Source organism: Callorhinus ursinus, unplaced genomic scaffold (genome assembly GCF_003265705.2).
Source record: "Callorhinus ursinus isolate GAN/ISIS: 27379988/994484 unplaced genomic scaffold, GSC_fseal_2.0 scaffold6, whole genome shotgun sequence".
In the NCBI taxonomy this organism is placed as follows: domain Eukaryota; kingdom Metazoa; phylum Chordata; class Mammalia; order Carnivora; family Otariidae; genus Callorhinus; species Callorhinus ursinus.
The window spans coordinates 70,468,668-70,484,646 of NW_027397068.1; the positions used below are offsets into that span (position 1 = coordinate 70,468,668).

A 15,979-nucleotide genomic window follows, 5' to 3' on the forward strand; every position below is an offset into this window, starting at 1 on the left:
TCAGTGAGATCATATGATACAGGTCTTTCTCTGATTGACTTATTTTGCTCAGCATAACACCTTCTAGTTCTATCCACGTCATTGTAAATGGCAAGATTTCATTCCTTTTGATGGCTGCATAATATTCCATTGTGTATATATGTATATATATATATATATATATATATATATATATATATATATATACCACATCTTCTTTATCCATTCACCTGTCATTGAACATCTTGGCTCTTTCCACAGTTTGGCTATTGTGGACATTGCTGCTATAGACATCGGGGTGCACATACCCCTTCAGATCACTACATTTATATCTTTGGGGTAAATACCCCAGTAGTGCAATTGCTGGGTCGTACGGTAGCTCTATTTTCAACTTTTTGAGGAACCTCCATACTGTTTTCCAGAGTGGCTGCACCACCTTGCATTCCCACCAACAGTGTAGGAGGGGTCCCCTTTCTCCGCATCCTCGCCAACATCTGTCGTTTCCTGACTGATTAATTTTAGCCATTCTGACTGGTGTGAGGTGGTATCTCATTGAGGTTTTGATTTGGATTTCCCTGATGCCGAGCGATGTTGAGCACTTTTTCATGTGTCTGTTGGCCATTTGAATGTCTCCTTTGGAAAAATGTCGGTTCGTGTCTTCTGCCCATTTCTTGATTGGATTATTTGTTCTTTGGGTGTTGGGTTTGATAAGTTCTTTATAGATTTTGGATACTAGCCCTTTATCGGATATGTCATTTGCAAATACCTTCTTCCATTCTGTCGGATTGTCTTTTGGTTTTGTTGACTGTTTCCTTTGCTGTGCAAAAGCTTTTTATCTTGATGAAATCCCAATAGTTCATTTTTGCCCTGGCTTCCCTTGCCTTTGGCGATGTTTCTAGGAAGAAGTTGCTGTGGCTGAGGTCGAAGAGGTTGCTGCCTGTGTTCTCCTCTAGGATTTTGATGGACTCCTATCTCACATTTAGCTCTTTCGTCCATTTTGAGTCTATTTTTGTGTGTGGTGTAAGGAAGTGGTCCAGTTTCATTCTTCTGCATGTGGCTGTCCAATTTTCCCAACACCTTTTGTTGAAGAGACTTTTTTCCATTGGACATTCTTTCCTGCTTTGTCGAAGATTAGTTGGCCATAGAGTTGAGGGGTCCATTTCCGGGTTCTCTCTTCTGTTCCATTGATCTTTGTGTCTGTTTTTGTGCCAGTACCATACTGTCTGGATGATCACAGCTTTGTAATAGAGCTTAAGTCCGGAATTGTGATGCCACCAGCTTTGCTTTTCGTTTTCAACATTCCTCTGGCTATTCGGGGTCTTTTCTGGTTCCATACAAATTTTAGGATTATTTGTTCCATTTCTTAGAAAAAAGTTGATGGGTTTTTTCTTAAAATGACTTCTGTCAATCTTTTAAAGAATCTCTTTAAAAATAGTTTGCTGTTCTGCATAAAAAGTCATCAGATGACTGCTTAATAGAGGCGGAGGGCATGGCTTCTAATCATAATTCGTTTGGAACAGATAAGCCAAGTGTGGATTTTTTTCTCTTCCTATTAGTTTTACTCCTAAGAGGGAACACTAGTAGCCAAAAGTTTGGAAAGTTTTCTCAAGGTATACTGTTGACATAAGAGCCACTTGAGTACAACAGTGGAGCCTCTCCCAGATTTTGCCACCTTGCCCTCATCTTTCTCTCTACCTGGTAATTCTCCCACGAGAATGAAAGCACCGCGCAGTTTCAACCTCCTCCTCCCTGGTCTCATTTCCAGCTGTTAGAGAAATGCCTTTGTGCCACACACGTCCCCTTCAGATTAAGAAATACCCTCCTCCCCTTGCAAGAGTGAGAAGTTTGTCTTTTGCAGAGCACACATATAAAACTAGCAAAACTAAGTCACCGAAAATTTAAGTTCATGGGTCTGTATCACAGTCAGGGAGGGGTGACCCGAGGGCCTTTTAGGGACACTGTCAGCCAGTCTCAGCTCCCTTCCTTCCGTCCCAGGAAAGCCTTCAAAAAGAAGTGGAAGTCTGGTGTTTACTGTGTAAAGTTAATATGTGGGTATTGGTGTGTTCGCAAGAGTACCTAATTTCAGAATGCCAAATAACAGGGTTAAAGGGCTTTAGAAATGCTTTCTCCCATATTCATTCTATCAGAACATTTAGGTTAAAGAAAAAAATTTTAAATAACATTCTCACACTGCCCATTTGATTTTCATTCCTTGACTTCTGGTTTTTGATACGAGGACACTAAGTAATGCTCAGAGAGTCAGATCTTTTTAAACATTAGAAATTAATTTTGCTTGCTTTTGTAATTCCTGTTCTTATTTCAAGTTCCCCCTTTCTTGCTTATATTCCTCTGTATAAATCATAACCTGGAACACTTGACATGATTCAAAATGTATAATTTATTTGTGGAATTTATATTATTTGGAATTTTTACACAGTGGATTAAGTAACTCCTTAGCAATAGTTCAGCCTCTCTTTCCGAGAAATCAGTTATTTTAAGCGAACATGAAAAATAGTAGCCCCCGCCCCTTGCATAGGTGCATTATGAGAAATGGCTCCCCGGGTAACGTACCACCCATACGTGCCGCCGCGTCCATGGCCAGTATATGTATGCATGTGCTTTCTCTTCCTACAGGCAAGGCAGTTTTCCGGGCATGAATCAGAGTGGACTTATGGCTTCCAGCTCTCCCTACAGCCAGCCCGTGAACAACAGCTCTGGGCTGATGAACACCCAGGCACCCCCCTACAGCATGACGCCCAATATGGTGAACAGCTCAGCAGGTAACCACGGCAGCTCCGCGCTCTGAGAGCTGCCCTCCCCTCCCCCTCTGCCCCCCCCCCTCCTCCCGGCCTGCACTGGTGAGCAACCCAAGCCCTGGGATCTTTGGGTGAAAAGGGGACACACTCCACTTTTCTGCTGCCTGGAAACCTGCTCAATCTACGTAACTGTTTCAAGACACGAGGATCACATTATATTTTGTGTAAATGATTTGAATGCCCTCTGTGTTTTTGTAACGTGTGGGCACATTCCGCGGGACTCTGGGGACTGCTTGCTAGATGTATACACTAAGCTCTTTTTCTCTTTCGGCACATTCGAAGTATCGGAAGATCCCCCGACAAAATCGATGCTCCATTCGGTAGTGGTGGAGATGAACGCTTCATCTTTCAGGGGAGGTGATTGAAGGGCAGAACAAGGGGGGGTTGAAGTACTTTTTCACCTTGAAATATATACCCGGAAGTAGTTGTTCATAAGTGCTGTCTGCAGACTGTCTCTAGTGAGAAATTCTATATTATTTTTTTAATGAACTATTTTAGATTTTCCCTCGTGTTTAACTTTTCCAACCCACCTGGTGATGTCAACAACTGTATTCTTACCGAATCCCATCCGATCGGTGCAGTAAGAGTATCAGTTTGTGGAAACACCAAAAATGTCGACACCTGTGCAGAGTCTGTGTTCGCAGATTCCTTAGACCCCGAGCCATCTCCTCAAGCCCCACGCTCCCCGGCAGTTGAGGGGCGCTGCTCTTTAGATGAGGAAAGGCTGTGGGTCACAACTGACCTGAACGTCCAGCACCTGTTGGAGGGGGAGGCACTGTCTCGGGTAGGATGCTGTCCTTTGGTGAATGCAGACCATTGTGTGGCAGTTGTGTGTGTCCTGCGATGTTTTACCATGTGTTAGGGAAACACCATGGAGTTAGAGGCTTGGCGCTCCCTTAGTACCTTTTCTCATCTCCTCTGCCTTTCGCCACCCCTCTGACCTGTCCATCTTGGAAAGGCCACCCCAGGAGCTGTTGTTAGAGGCTGGGCTTGCATCCTCTCTGAGCTTCTGAGTTGCTGGTTTCCAGGGTCTCATTTAACAGTGCCATTCCCTGATTGCGTCTCTTTAAAAGTATGTGGAAGAGGAAGAAAGAGTGGCGAAATGGAAGGTTTTCAAATAAATAGAATAGCCCTTCCTGATATTGGTCATTAATCCCAGCAACGTGGGTGTTTTTAAACTTGAGATGAAAGGGGAAAGCTCTTAACCAGTCTGTTAACCAGAAACTTCCCCTCCCCTTCTCAGCACTGTCCCAGGTAATAGGGTATTTGGGTTACGACATTATGTGTTTTGTCTGGCTTGCTGAAATAAAATTACTCCAGAGCATTGAAACTACACAATAAATTTTCACCCACTATTAGCAATACTCATTTTTCCCTTTTTCCTTTGGACCCCAGAACCACAAAAATAACCCACCACAAAGAGATGGCACCGTGCCCTGCCTAAGAAGATTTATGTGTTCCTAAGGAATAACCAGTTTAATGTAGATTCGCAGAGAGGGTTTCTTTTTATTATTATTATTATTCAGATAAATCAGCTCTTCATTATTTCCTACACAGGAAACCTGTTCAATGAAAGGCTATTTATCCTCACAGTCTTTTGTATGGGCTAGTAGGATTTTTTTTTTTATTGCATTGTGTATTTTGAAACACTGAATTTTTGATAATTTAGACGTTTATCAAATTTTCCTCTGCACATTTAGGTGATTTTATTCCAGCTCTATAAGTCAAATGCTACCTGATAGAAAGTAGTCATCTAGCTAGCACATCCAAAGAATATTGATGATTTAGCATGTACTGTGTATCTGTTGATAGGCACACGTCAAGCTGCTATCCCTGTGTTACAGTCTCTGAGGGAAACAGGAATGACAGAGGAACCCATAAAGTTACAGAGTGGCTCCTGACGAGTTTTGGTCTGAAGTGGTACTCTTGACTTTTTCTAGAGTTGGGCCAGAAATGGCTTTGATCGTCATCACATCAGTCTACTTGGTTTGGGCCCATGCAGATCAGTTACCAGTGATAAGGGCAAAGCATCTTCTCTGTGTGAGGGCACTTTTGGAGCAAGTGAAGATAATACCCATGATGGTCCAGGGTTGGGGGTGGGATTTGCTGAACCTCTGTTAGCAGCTTATGCAACTGGCCTTCCAGCATCCTCTTTGCGGAGTTCAGACAATTGTGATATAGACGGGGTACAGGGCCAAAAAACGTCTTTCTGTGTAGTGACAAATTGTTACAGGCTTCAGTGAGCAAGTAATTATTCAAATGGAGTCAGTGTGAGTATGAATGTGACAACTATTTCTTCATTTTAAAATGCAGGGGAAGTGGGGTGCTAAGCAGTGGGGAGGGCATTTTTTTCCCTCTAAAGGAGCTTTTTTCAAAAAAATTATTTGCAGTAAAAGATTAGAATTACATAATGCGATGGGCAAAATTATAAGTCATGTATAGCCTTGTTAAATACCCCCTTTTATAATACTTGTGTTATTAGCTATGTTATACTTCTTTGTGTTTCCTTTTATAACATTCATTAGTCATATACTTGTCTTTATATAAACCATCATCTTAAAGAAGACATCTAAATTCCAGAAAATATATCTACCATCTGTGGTTCTAAGTTTGCCTCACTGGAAGCCACTCTGCAAAATGTAGGGCATTTCCATCCAGATAACCTACAGATAGTAAATGAGCCGCCGTATACTGCTGTAGTCAGGCCTTCCTCTTATACAAGAGCCCTGTCAAATTACAGATCTTTCTTCCAACCTAGCACTGCTCCATCCCAAAGGCAGTATCCTATTGATGTCCTACCAGTATGGGGCATACTAGCTCCATTAGCCCTTACAGAGAAAAAAAGGCAAGCTCACTACCACAGGATCGACAGCTTCCTTCGGTGTTCTCAAAAATCGAGAACCACGTGTCACCTGGAATGCTTGTTAAAACTACAGATTTCTGGGCCCCAGTCAGAATTTCTGAGGATGTTCCTAACAGACTCCTCAGGTAGTTTTCATAAGTGCATGCTGAAGCTTAAGAACCGCCGATTTAGAGGTATTTTGCTCAGCAGTCTCCTGGCAGAAGCCCTGCCTGCTTTGTGTGGCATTAGCTATTTGCTGTCTTGAAATTTAAAAAAAATTTACAAAAGAGGGCACGTATTGAATGGAGCACTGGGTGTTATACGCAAGCAGTGAATCATGGAACACTACATCAAAAACTAATGATGCAATGTATGGTGATTAACATAACATAATGAAATTTAAAAAGGATCTTGAAGAGAAAAAAAAGATCTAGCACCATTAAAAAAAAAAAAAAAAAAACTTTGGCTAGCATATAAATCTACCAGATGGATAGGTGTTTTCTGTCTTGAGGCTTTAGGATCCTTCTCTGAGGAAGTTTTGGGTCTTTAGCACCATTGCTAGTGGTTAGTTGTCTAAGCAGTTTATAAGATCGTTGGGTATTTTGTTTGCTTGCTTGCTTGCAAGCAATGATCTTAGGTGAATTGCCATCCTCCCTCAAAGACATAAAAGGTGTAATAAATGATGAAAACCATATCTCTTCAAGGGGGTAAAATGTATCCCGGGATTTTGCCAAGTCGGTTGGTAGCTGTGGACTCTGTCTGGGGCTGGGGCTTTCTGGAGAGCGTACTGGGTTTTCTCAGGTTGCATGTCTCCTTGGGTTGCCTATAATGGCGAGGGCATGGATGGAAATTATGGTGGTGTGCGTCTCCCTTGCCCTGCCCCTGCGGAGGTACATCAGCAGAGAGAGGTGTCAGAAGGTTCTTTCAAGGCCTTGCTGATCCGGTCCAAGAGAGAGAAATGTTTCTCCTGAGCTTCCTTCCCTCATGCCCTTCATATGTGTTAACGTTCACGGTGCTCTTGATGTACGTGCCACATATAAGAAGAGTCATGACTATCTACAGATGTATACACATAGATAGGCCCTCCTGTGTTTTCAGAAACAGGGAATAAAAGATTTTGGCCATATGCTGTATTGTTTACCATGAAAAGAACAAACCGTATGTTTGTTTCTGGTCCCATTTCTCCATCGTCTGGGAGTGACTTTGTCGCCTTATAGGAAGACTAAGTAAAGAAAGCTGAGCGAGTAAGAGTGAATGTTGGAGTTCAGTTTTGCTCACACCATATGTTCTTATGTTCCTTTTGAATATATTATTAAATCTGGGGTGGAGTAGCTGCCTTAGGACTTTGACCCACACTTACTTTAGGAAATCATTCGAACTCTTAAATTTCAGGTGTAAAGCCAGAGGCTAGCGCCTGAAATGTATTTACAGTACTCATACAACACTTTCTGCAGGCCCGAGTTCTTTACTGCCCCTTTTTATGTCTGAACTTTACATACTGGATTGCTGATGTCAGTAGGAGAAAGAACAGGGCCTTGATTTAACACATCCTTACCATAGTGGTGGTCTTTCTCTTCTGGGAAAGGAGAAAAAAAAAAATAGTGCTCCTGGAGTGTCATTGCCCTGGGAGGCCTATAGCTCTTTGCAGTGATTCATTGAGAATTCTGGTAAGAAGTCAAAAATAAGCATTTCAACAAAAGGAATAGTAAAAGCCACAGTAAGGAAAGACCTTGTGATCCATTTAGTAAAATAAAATTTGCAGTGTAAGGCAGGAATACTAAATAAAACTATTACTCTCAATCCTATCCTTATTTATCTCTCAAAAATCATAAAGCAGTGCCACTTTTGACCATTTTTATATTTGCATACCCTAAATGCCCGTTTAAAAATATATAATAGCGAGTGAAGAAATTTGGGGCATCTCAAACCAAAAGATATGCTTAAATTCATCTGAGTCTGATTTTTAAATCAGTGTAAATTATTATCATTCATTATAATAATACATCTTAGCCTACTTCTTTATGCTTAAAAATTGTTTTGGGGTATGTTAACACAGTGAATGTACAAAGACGAATATTACTATTTTCTGTCTCTCAACAGTAATATTCAGGCATAATTTGTTCCAAATTATGGAACAAATTCATGGAACAAATCCAGAACTATTCATTATAACCTTTGAACAAGCAGGCCCTCGCAGAAGCCACGTGTCCGTGACTTTGCCACGTTCTTGGGGTTGTGTGACCGTCGTTCCCCAGTGACAGCTCTGAATAACTAGCAAGGACGTGGGGACTTTTATAAAGAAGCTCCTCCTCCCACGTTCGTCCTGCTCTGTTTCCCCCTTCTGTTCTTCTAAAAAGGGTGTTTCTCAATGTACGGATTTACTGATCCCGGGAGAGAAGACTGCACGAAAGCAGCCCCGCGCTCTGAGCAGGGCGGTCCTGGGGCGGTCTCTCTCAGCTGCTTTCCTGGGGTTTCACACATTCACCAAAATAACAGCATTTTTAGCTGATCCCAATAGATTTTTCTCTGCAGCTGCATCACTTGAAAAAGCTTTTTGTTCCAGTTCTTAAAGTCTAAGTATTGAAAGTAATTTGGGGGGGGGGGAAGAAAGAAAGGGGAAAAAAACATCCCAATTATGATTTGTGTGCGTGGTGATGACTTCAAGGGCTGGCTGGCTGCAGACGGGCTCGGAACCGCTCGCCAGTGAGCGCGTGCAGACCGGCGCTTCCCCGGGTGTTAGCAAGCGTGCCGCTGGACTCCTGGGCACGTGGCGGGGTCGGCATTTTTGTCAGGACCTCTGGTCTCAACCTGCCGTGATGCTAAGGATATTAGCAAATTAGCACCACCAAGCGTGCCAGCTAATTCGCCAGAGCCCTGCTCACTCTCACTGCTGTAATTAAAACTAATTATTTTCTAAAACATAGTAATACATGAATATGTGCAATAATCATTTTGTAGTGGGCAATCTGTGGAGCCTTTTTTAAAGCTGCTGCTTTTTTTTTTTTTTTGGCACATTATGCAACATGCGCACTGCCTTGGTTGAGCCAGCACTTTTGTTTGCAGAATGGAGAACGGGTCCTGTGCATAAAACCTCAGGCTTATTTTATGTTGAGATAGGAATGTTTCCTGGCTTTCGCTCATTGACAAAGCTCTTAATTCTCTCCGTTCTCTGCTCTCTTCTGCTTCCCTCCCTCTTCACACATCTGTTGGGTGTCGTGCTCCCAGCCCAGTGTTGTGCAGATGGTTTTCACAGTGGGGTTCTGTAGAAATTCAGCTGCTATTCCCTGGATGTCTACACTGATTCCCTGCTGTAGCCTTGATCTTCCTTTAAAAAGAAATCCAAACCCTCCTTTTCAACCCAAAAATGTCTATTCGTATTCGTAATAAATGGGTATAAATCAGTTGTTCTTTGGTGAACCTTTCCTTCTAAATCCTAGATGAACTTGATTGAATTTCTGAGCCTTGAGATAGAAAATGAGTTTTTCTGGGAATCGGAACGTTGACTCTTGAGCTGGTGTGGGTGTCTGACCTGGGCATGTGAGCCGCTGCTGGGGATTGATAAATGTGCACAGAGCCCCAGACTGAAAGGAAACCAGCCACATTGCAAAATAATTAGAAATCCTGTCCTTCAAAAATTACTTTTGATTATTGTGTTTGAAGTCATTTGTTCCAGCTGTTTTCCATTAGTGTGGACTAGGCCACATGCGATAGATAAGACTTTCAAATGAAACAATATAAAATGTCAAGTGATTTTGCAAACTGTAGATTCTGTAAATTTAGGAAATTAGGAAGGCACGAAATCCTCCTGTCACCAGGTAAAAAATACACACACCCAGTATTTCCTTTCACTCCTGATGAGCAATTGAAACATTGGACTTAACTTCCACCTGTCACCTACTCTAGCAAAGCTGTAGTAATTTTGAAAAAATAATATTGATATGAGTTGACTTTCAGTGGCTTGGGTGTTGAGTAAATGTGTTTTGTTTTGTTTTTTAAGTTAAAAAGGACTGGCAGAATGTCGTTCTATTTAGATTTCCAGAAAACTGGTGTGCCCTCAGTTACAATTTCTCTTTTCTTCTCTTCCTTCAAGGGAAATTCAAGTGCCCCATGGGTCACTCAGTAACTTGTGTTAGCGGGAACACAGCCCGATGCATCACATGTATAATCCTAAACTCTTTCTCCTGTTTTCGATTAGCATCTATGGGTCTTGCAGATATGATGTCTCCCGGGGAATCCAAATTGCCCATGCCTCTCAAAGCCGACGGTAAAGAAGAAGGCACTCCGCAGCCTGAGAGCAAGTCGAAGGTACTTCCTTTCTCCTCTGCACGTGGTGTGGGGTCTGCCTTCCTGCAGCTGCCATGGTGTTCTAGTCACTGGTGTCGGCCTCCACTTTTGTTTCCATTTGGTTTCTTCTCTTCTGCATGCGTCCATCTCGTGCACCACGTTTGTAGTTCTCTCTTTCCCCACCCCCTCCATGGTGTGGATCTGAAAGTTACTAGTTCTTACGGCATTGAACTCATGGTGGTGGGAGAGGGGCGGAGGGACAAGACCCACCGAAGAGAGATGCTTTGGGGGTGGGGAGAAGGAAGGGGTCTTGCCTGGTTTTGATACTTGCAGCCATTTTCTCTGCCTTCAGTTTATAGCTTCCTGTTTTGGCCGCCTCAGCAACAACAACATACTTAATATTTTGCTTTCCTGCCTTATTTGATAAATAAGGTGAACAGCTTTTTTTTTCCTTTCTTTCTTTCATAAGGGGTAACCCATGCTTAGCATTCCATGTAAGCTTGAAGTAAGCATGGTGGCTTAGTGGCCTTATCCAGCATCCAGCAAACTTACCAAATTATACTAATTAAGAATGTTGTTTTAATACCTTTATATGTGTGTGTTTTTGTGTGTTTGTTTGTCCATGTCTTTATATATATCCATTATATATAAAAATTAGTCTGTTAAACTGGATGTTCTTTTTGTTATTTTAAATAAAGTTTGCCCTACCTTTGTCATTTTTTTTTTTTTTATTCCTCTACCACAGGATAGCTACAGCTCTCAGGGTATTTCTCAGCCCCCAACCCCCGGCAACCTGCCAGTCCCTTCCCCAATGTCCCCCAGCTCTGCTAGCATCTCCTCATTTCATGGAGATGAAAGCGATAGCATTAGCAGCCCAGGCTGGCCAAAGACTCCATCAAGCCCTGTAAGTGGCTCTGGTTTTTTTGTTTTTTTGGTTTTTTTTTTTTTTTCGGTTTTTGGGGTTTTTTGATAATTAATTAATTCTACTTTAATGCTTGCTTATTTATTTGTTTTATAAGACTTTTTCTTCATAATTTATCCATGAAAGGGTTTTCTTGATAATTATAGTAGTAACGAAATGAGTAACGTTTGTGTAAATCGTAGAAGTTGATTTCTGGTAATGAAATGGCTATTATAAAGAAGCACCTCTGTATGAAGCATGTGATTGTGTTACTGGGTCCAAACTCCTTCATGCAGTGACTTTGTTTAAATGTCTGATCCGTTGTGCACTTACAGAAGATCTTCAAAACGAGTTACTTCTCCATTTACATGGGAACTAATAGCAGCCACGGAGTAAATGACAAATTTGGCCTTTGGCCTAAATCTTTCATGGGCTGTTGTATTTGAAACATCTTATTTCAAAACTGCCTACCTGAAAATATAGATATTACACTCTGGGCACAGGTTAGCATAATATCAGCCCTGCTTTGTTTCAATCCACCTGTCAAATTAACAGAAAAGGTGTAGGAATGTTACCACATGTGAATATTTGGAATATGTACCTACATTAGAATCAGTCGAGGTAGAAAAATTACCTCCTGCACAAGACTGCTGATCGTCTTGAAATTAAGTGTTGATTTCCATATGATATGTAAAAAACAAAAATGGTGATGTACCTGTAAGGGAATTTTTTTTTTTTTTTTTAGCCTTAATGTTCTTCTGTCCATAGAGCTTGGCCTTTATTTTCCTACTGAAGAAATTAATTCTGTGCCATTAAAAAAAAAAAGAGTAAGAATGGCACTGTAGTAACCTTTATTTTACATTCATATAGGGAATCAAAAGATCTGTTTAAAAAAAAAAAAACGTTAACATGCAATTACTTGCCAAGAAGGCTTAATTAACACGCTAATTTTTGTAAGACGATGTATTGAAGAGTGCAGCTCAGGAAAAGTCAGTTGGAGGGAAGAAGCCTCTATGTGCAGAATCTGGCAATCTAGTCAAAACCCCAAAAGGAGGCTGCTATTAATTATCCATTCACTGGTTTAAACAGATAGAGCTGAAGGTTTGAAGGGTTGGTGGTTCCAGTAAATGTTTGTAAAATTCATGTGGAGCTCTAGCATAACCAGCATTTTCCTTTTCAAAGGAAGAAAGGGCGATATTCGCTGTTACCTTCTCTGTAGACATGTTTCGCTTTTGCAACAGCCAAGATGAAATGAAAAATGCTCTAGGGCGGGTTAAGCAGAACTAACAGGAAGGGGGAGTGCAAAGCCTGCATTTTGATGTCCTTGTGTATTGGCTTTGAGTCTCAGAAGGCAGCCAGCGTTGTGGGGGTTTTCCCCATAATCTACCCCGGTGTTGTGTTTTGTTTTGTCTTAATCATAAGAAAAGCATTTTTGAATCGGCCTACTGTCAAGGTAACAGGTGGAACTCAAATTATAACTTTTCGAAAACATTTGTATGTTGGTTCAAAGGGAAAAATTTCAGAGGTTGAAAATAATAATCTTTAAAACCTTAACGTAATAATTAAGAATAATAAGTTAAGAAAAACAAAGCCTACTAATAGATGATATTACATGTTTAAAAAAATAAATTAACTAAAAAATTAAAAAATAAAAATTCCACATTGCCAACTCTGGATTTATAAAGATTGAGTGAGATATTTATGATATTTTAACTTAACTAATTAGGTTATCTCCATACAATGAATCCTGTAGGAAAGAAACTTCTATCAAAAAAAATAAAAAGCCCACTTTCCCCTTAAGTGTAAGAAAAAAGTAAAATGAATTGTAGACTTCATTTTCTGATTATAAAACAATTATGCTTAAAACTGTATGTTACTTTTCCCTTTTTTCTAAATATTTCAACATACATTATCTCTTCCTGTACCATAACCATTTTATGTTTAAGAATTTATGGGGCACCTGGGTGGCACAGTTGGTTAAGTGTCCAACCCTTGGTTTCGGCTCAGGGCATGATCTCAGGGTCGTGGAACAAGCCCTGCCCCGGGCTCCACGCTCAGCTCAGAGTCTGCTTGTCCCTCTCCCTCTGCCTCTCCCTCCGTTTGTGCTTGCGCGCTCTCTCTCTAAAATAAATAAAATCTCAAAAGAAAAAGAATTTACAAGCAAACTTCTGGCTCCAGCGGTAGAGAAGGACAGGAGGAGCTCTGTATTCAGAACGTGGCCCCTGCCTTGGATGAGATGCTAATTTAGGAAGGGAACCAAAAGCGATGGGAAGGAAGGACCCAAGAGAATCTCTGCTGTCAAATCACCGCTGACATGCACAGTTTAGGAATATTTAACCGTCCTTTCTGAGACACAACTTCAATTTGTACTTCAGATTGCTCTTCCCAGTGTCTCTGTTAAAACCTGTCTCACAGCAGGCCTGAAATGGACTACATGATGAAGATGTTCCGTGCTTTGACAGTGTGCTGTGGACCAACATTGTTTTGTTATGGAACATTCTAAAATAAAAATAAACATTTGCACATACACATATTACCAGGCATATGGTAAAGACTGCTGAAATGTAAATCTGCCTGAAAGATTTGAGAAAAACTGTACTTATAGACTTAATTAAACTACCCGCAAGGAAAACATTTGTGGCGCCATAATGTCCTGCTCCAGTCTTTCAGCAATCTCCCTTCCCTTTCCTTGGGTCCATGACACTTTAGGGCGCTAGGATACAGTTTTTACAACGCTGAAGCAGTGTGAGGTGGTCCCAGGGACCTGGAAGGGTCATCCCATCTTTCTGCGGGGCTGGCTTGTTGGCCCAAGGTCGGTGGGTAGAGTGTATAATGACACCTACCCAAAGGTTACATCACAGCTAATGTCTGTGAACTGAAGAAGGTACGTGTTGAGCCTAATCAGCGATAAAGTATGTACCCTTTATTTCCTAACACTTTTGTCTCTCTTAACATCCTTTTTCTCTGTTCAGTCACCCACATACCGACTTTGATAATTGGCTAGGAAACAGACCTTGAGGCTGGGGGTGGAGGTGGCAAGGGCCAGTCATAGGCATGATGATCCCTCCTGTTTTCAGTCTCGTTAGATTGCGTCCATGTTTCCTTAGCACTTCGATCACTGAAATCTCATTTATAGGATATTTTATTCAGCTGTGAATTCTTCCTTGGAGGGTGCCAGACTTCTCAGACCTTTTTTGTCCATTTGAGTACCCGTTCACAGAACAGATTCGATACCAGCTACCTCCAGTGTGCTCACTGTTGGTGATTCAAAATCAGCTCGGACCCTGCCTGTGGAACTTAAAATGTAGTCAGAAAGATGTAGGACAGACCAGTAATCCCATGCAAGGCATACACTTTTTATAAGCTGTGTAACCAGGGGCCACTGAGGACAAATAAAGTGGGCGACAGTGATTTAGATGAAGGAGCCTCGGGTGCCTGGGAGGCCTCTTCCGGGACGTAACATGTCACCTCAGGCCTGACCACTTTCTTTCCATACAGATGCATTTTCCTACATTATGGTGCCATAAAAATCCTTAAGTCTTTTTTGAAGATCTAAAACCGATGCTATGCAAAACAAGAGGATTCAATTAAAAAAAAAAAAAACATTGTTTTCATTACGTTTTTCTAACTTTATGAGAACAAATTGAGGTGTGCAGAAGTTAATTAAATTCAAGTTCATTTAACAAAGGATGGCAAGAAAAGTGAAAATATATATAGCCAAACTAAGTGTACTGTTATTTTAGGCCCGTCTCAGGTTATGGGATACATTAAGTTCATAAATGGGAACAAACATCTGCATAGTCTCTCTGCTCGGGTCCTGATTAACTGTCCTCCCAGAAGCCTTCCCCAGTTTGGCCATGGAGAGGACCAGGCCAGAAATGGCAGGTGAATCTTCCATTCAGAATTTTGGTAGAGACACTCAAAGTAATTTTAAATCAAAATGACTGCTTTTATTTCTCTTACCCTGAATTGAATATTGAACTTTTACTTCTCAATTTTTCAGAAATGAAATGCAAGAGAGAGGGTGGTGGGGTTTTTTTATTATTATTATTGATTTTAGGTGATAATGCTTTTTTCCTCCTGTTATTTCTAATTTTCATTTTTCAATAAACGTTGGACCCATTTTCTACTGCTCCCCAAAAGGAAAAATTTATTTTTAAACTAGCATTTAGAAACCTCTTCGTAATAACTACCCCATTAGTGATGACAAAGCTTCTGGAATGTGGTATAAAATGCACTAGGACAGTTTCTTTTCCTAGTCAGATATTCCTTGGGTACAAGAATATGGAAGAGAAAGTTTAAAAACTTAGCATTTGGATATACAGTGTGTTCCATTTTCTGAGTATGCACATGGACATGTAGCTATATATATATATGAATAAAAGTAATGTTTAAGTGACTTACTGTTTAGCCTTGACATCAGTGTAAATTCTAAAAGACGACACTTTTTATCCTACCACCCTAAATCTTTTATTTACATCAATTTGTATCACCCTTTTTTTTTGTATTTAATGTAAAGATTTTATGCCTCAATAATTCTAAGTCTGAAGGCTTAAAATTTCAGCAGCAGTAGTTCAGGAGAAGTGTACGTTAAGTGGGGGAGAAAATGCCACTCACCAGCTTTGTTAGTTTCGTTCTCAGGCATCCTTTCTGAGGTCCTACTTTTATTGGGGATCCTTTGCTAAATAAAGTAACATCAAACTTTAATGGCAGTCATGTTACTTAACCCCCAAAATTTCAGCTATGCGTTTAAAATTGTTAAGCTAAATATAATGGAAAAGAGTTAAGAAAAACTCCCATCTAAAACAATGGCTATCCATTGCAGATGATAACTGGTAAATAATACACATGAGGAAATGAAGTCAATTCTTATTCCAAGGAAATCTTCATTGAGAATTTAGAAGTAATTTTTCACAATAACCCTGGAGTTGCAAAGATTACAAGTACACAAATCACTGTTACAAATATAGAGACATAAAAGAAAGGAAAGATAGATATTTGAGCTGTTTAGGACCAGAAGTGTTAACCTTTCCAGATCACATAACCCAGAAGGTGGGCTTCAGTTATGCAGAAACAGTAACTTTCGACATTTTACTATCAGCTGTAATTAGAAAAACAAAGACAAGAATTAGAGCATCGATATAAAGCACATGAGCC

General features: G+C 40.7%; 1 protein-coding gene across 9 annotated transcripts in view; it reads left to right on the forward strand.

Moving 5' to 3' along the window:
- The window catches only part of ARID1B (AT-rich interaction domain 1B), a 437,894-nt gene that overhangs the window by 392,592 nt on the left and 29,323 nt on the right, over positions 1-15,979 (forward strand). For 5 of the 9 annotated variants that reach the window (XM_025866378.2, XM_025866379.2, XM_073894148.1 and 2 more), the window contains 3 exons: positions 2,614-2,759; positions 9,833-9,942; positions 10,667-10,825. In XM_025866378.2, the coding sequence (XP_025722163.1) occupies positions 2,614-2,759; positions 9,833-9,942; positions 10,667-10,825 (415 nt within the window). The remainder of the gene's footprint in view (positions 1-2,613; positions 2,760-9,832; positions 9,943-10,666; positions 10,826-15,979) is intronic. The other 4 variants (XM_025866380.2, XM_025866381.2, XM_073894146.1 and 1 more) reach the window with 3 other exon arrangements.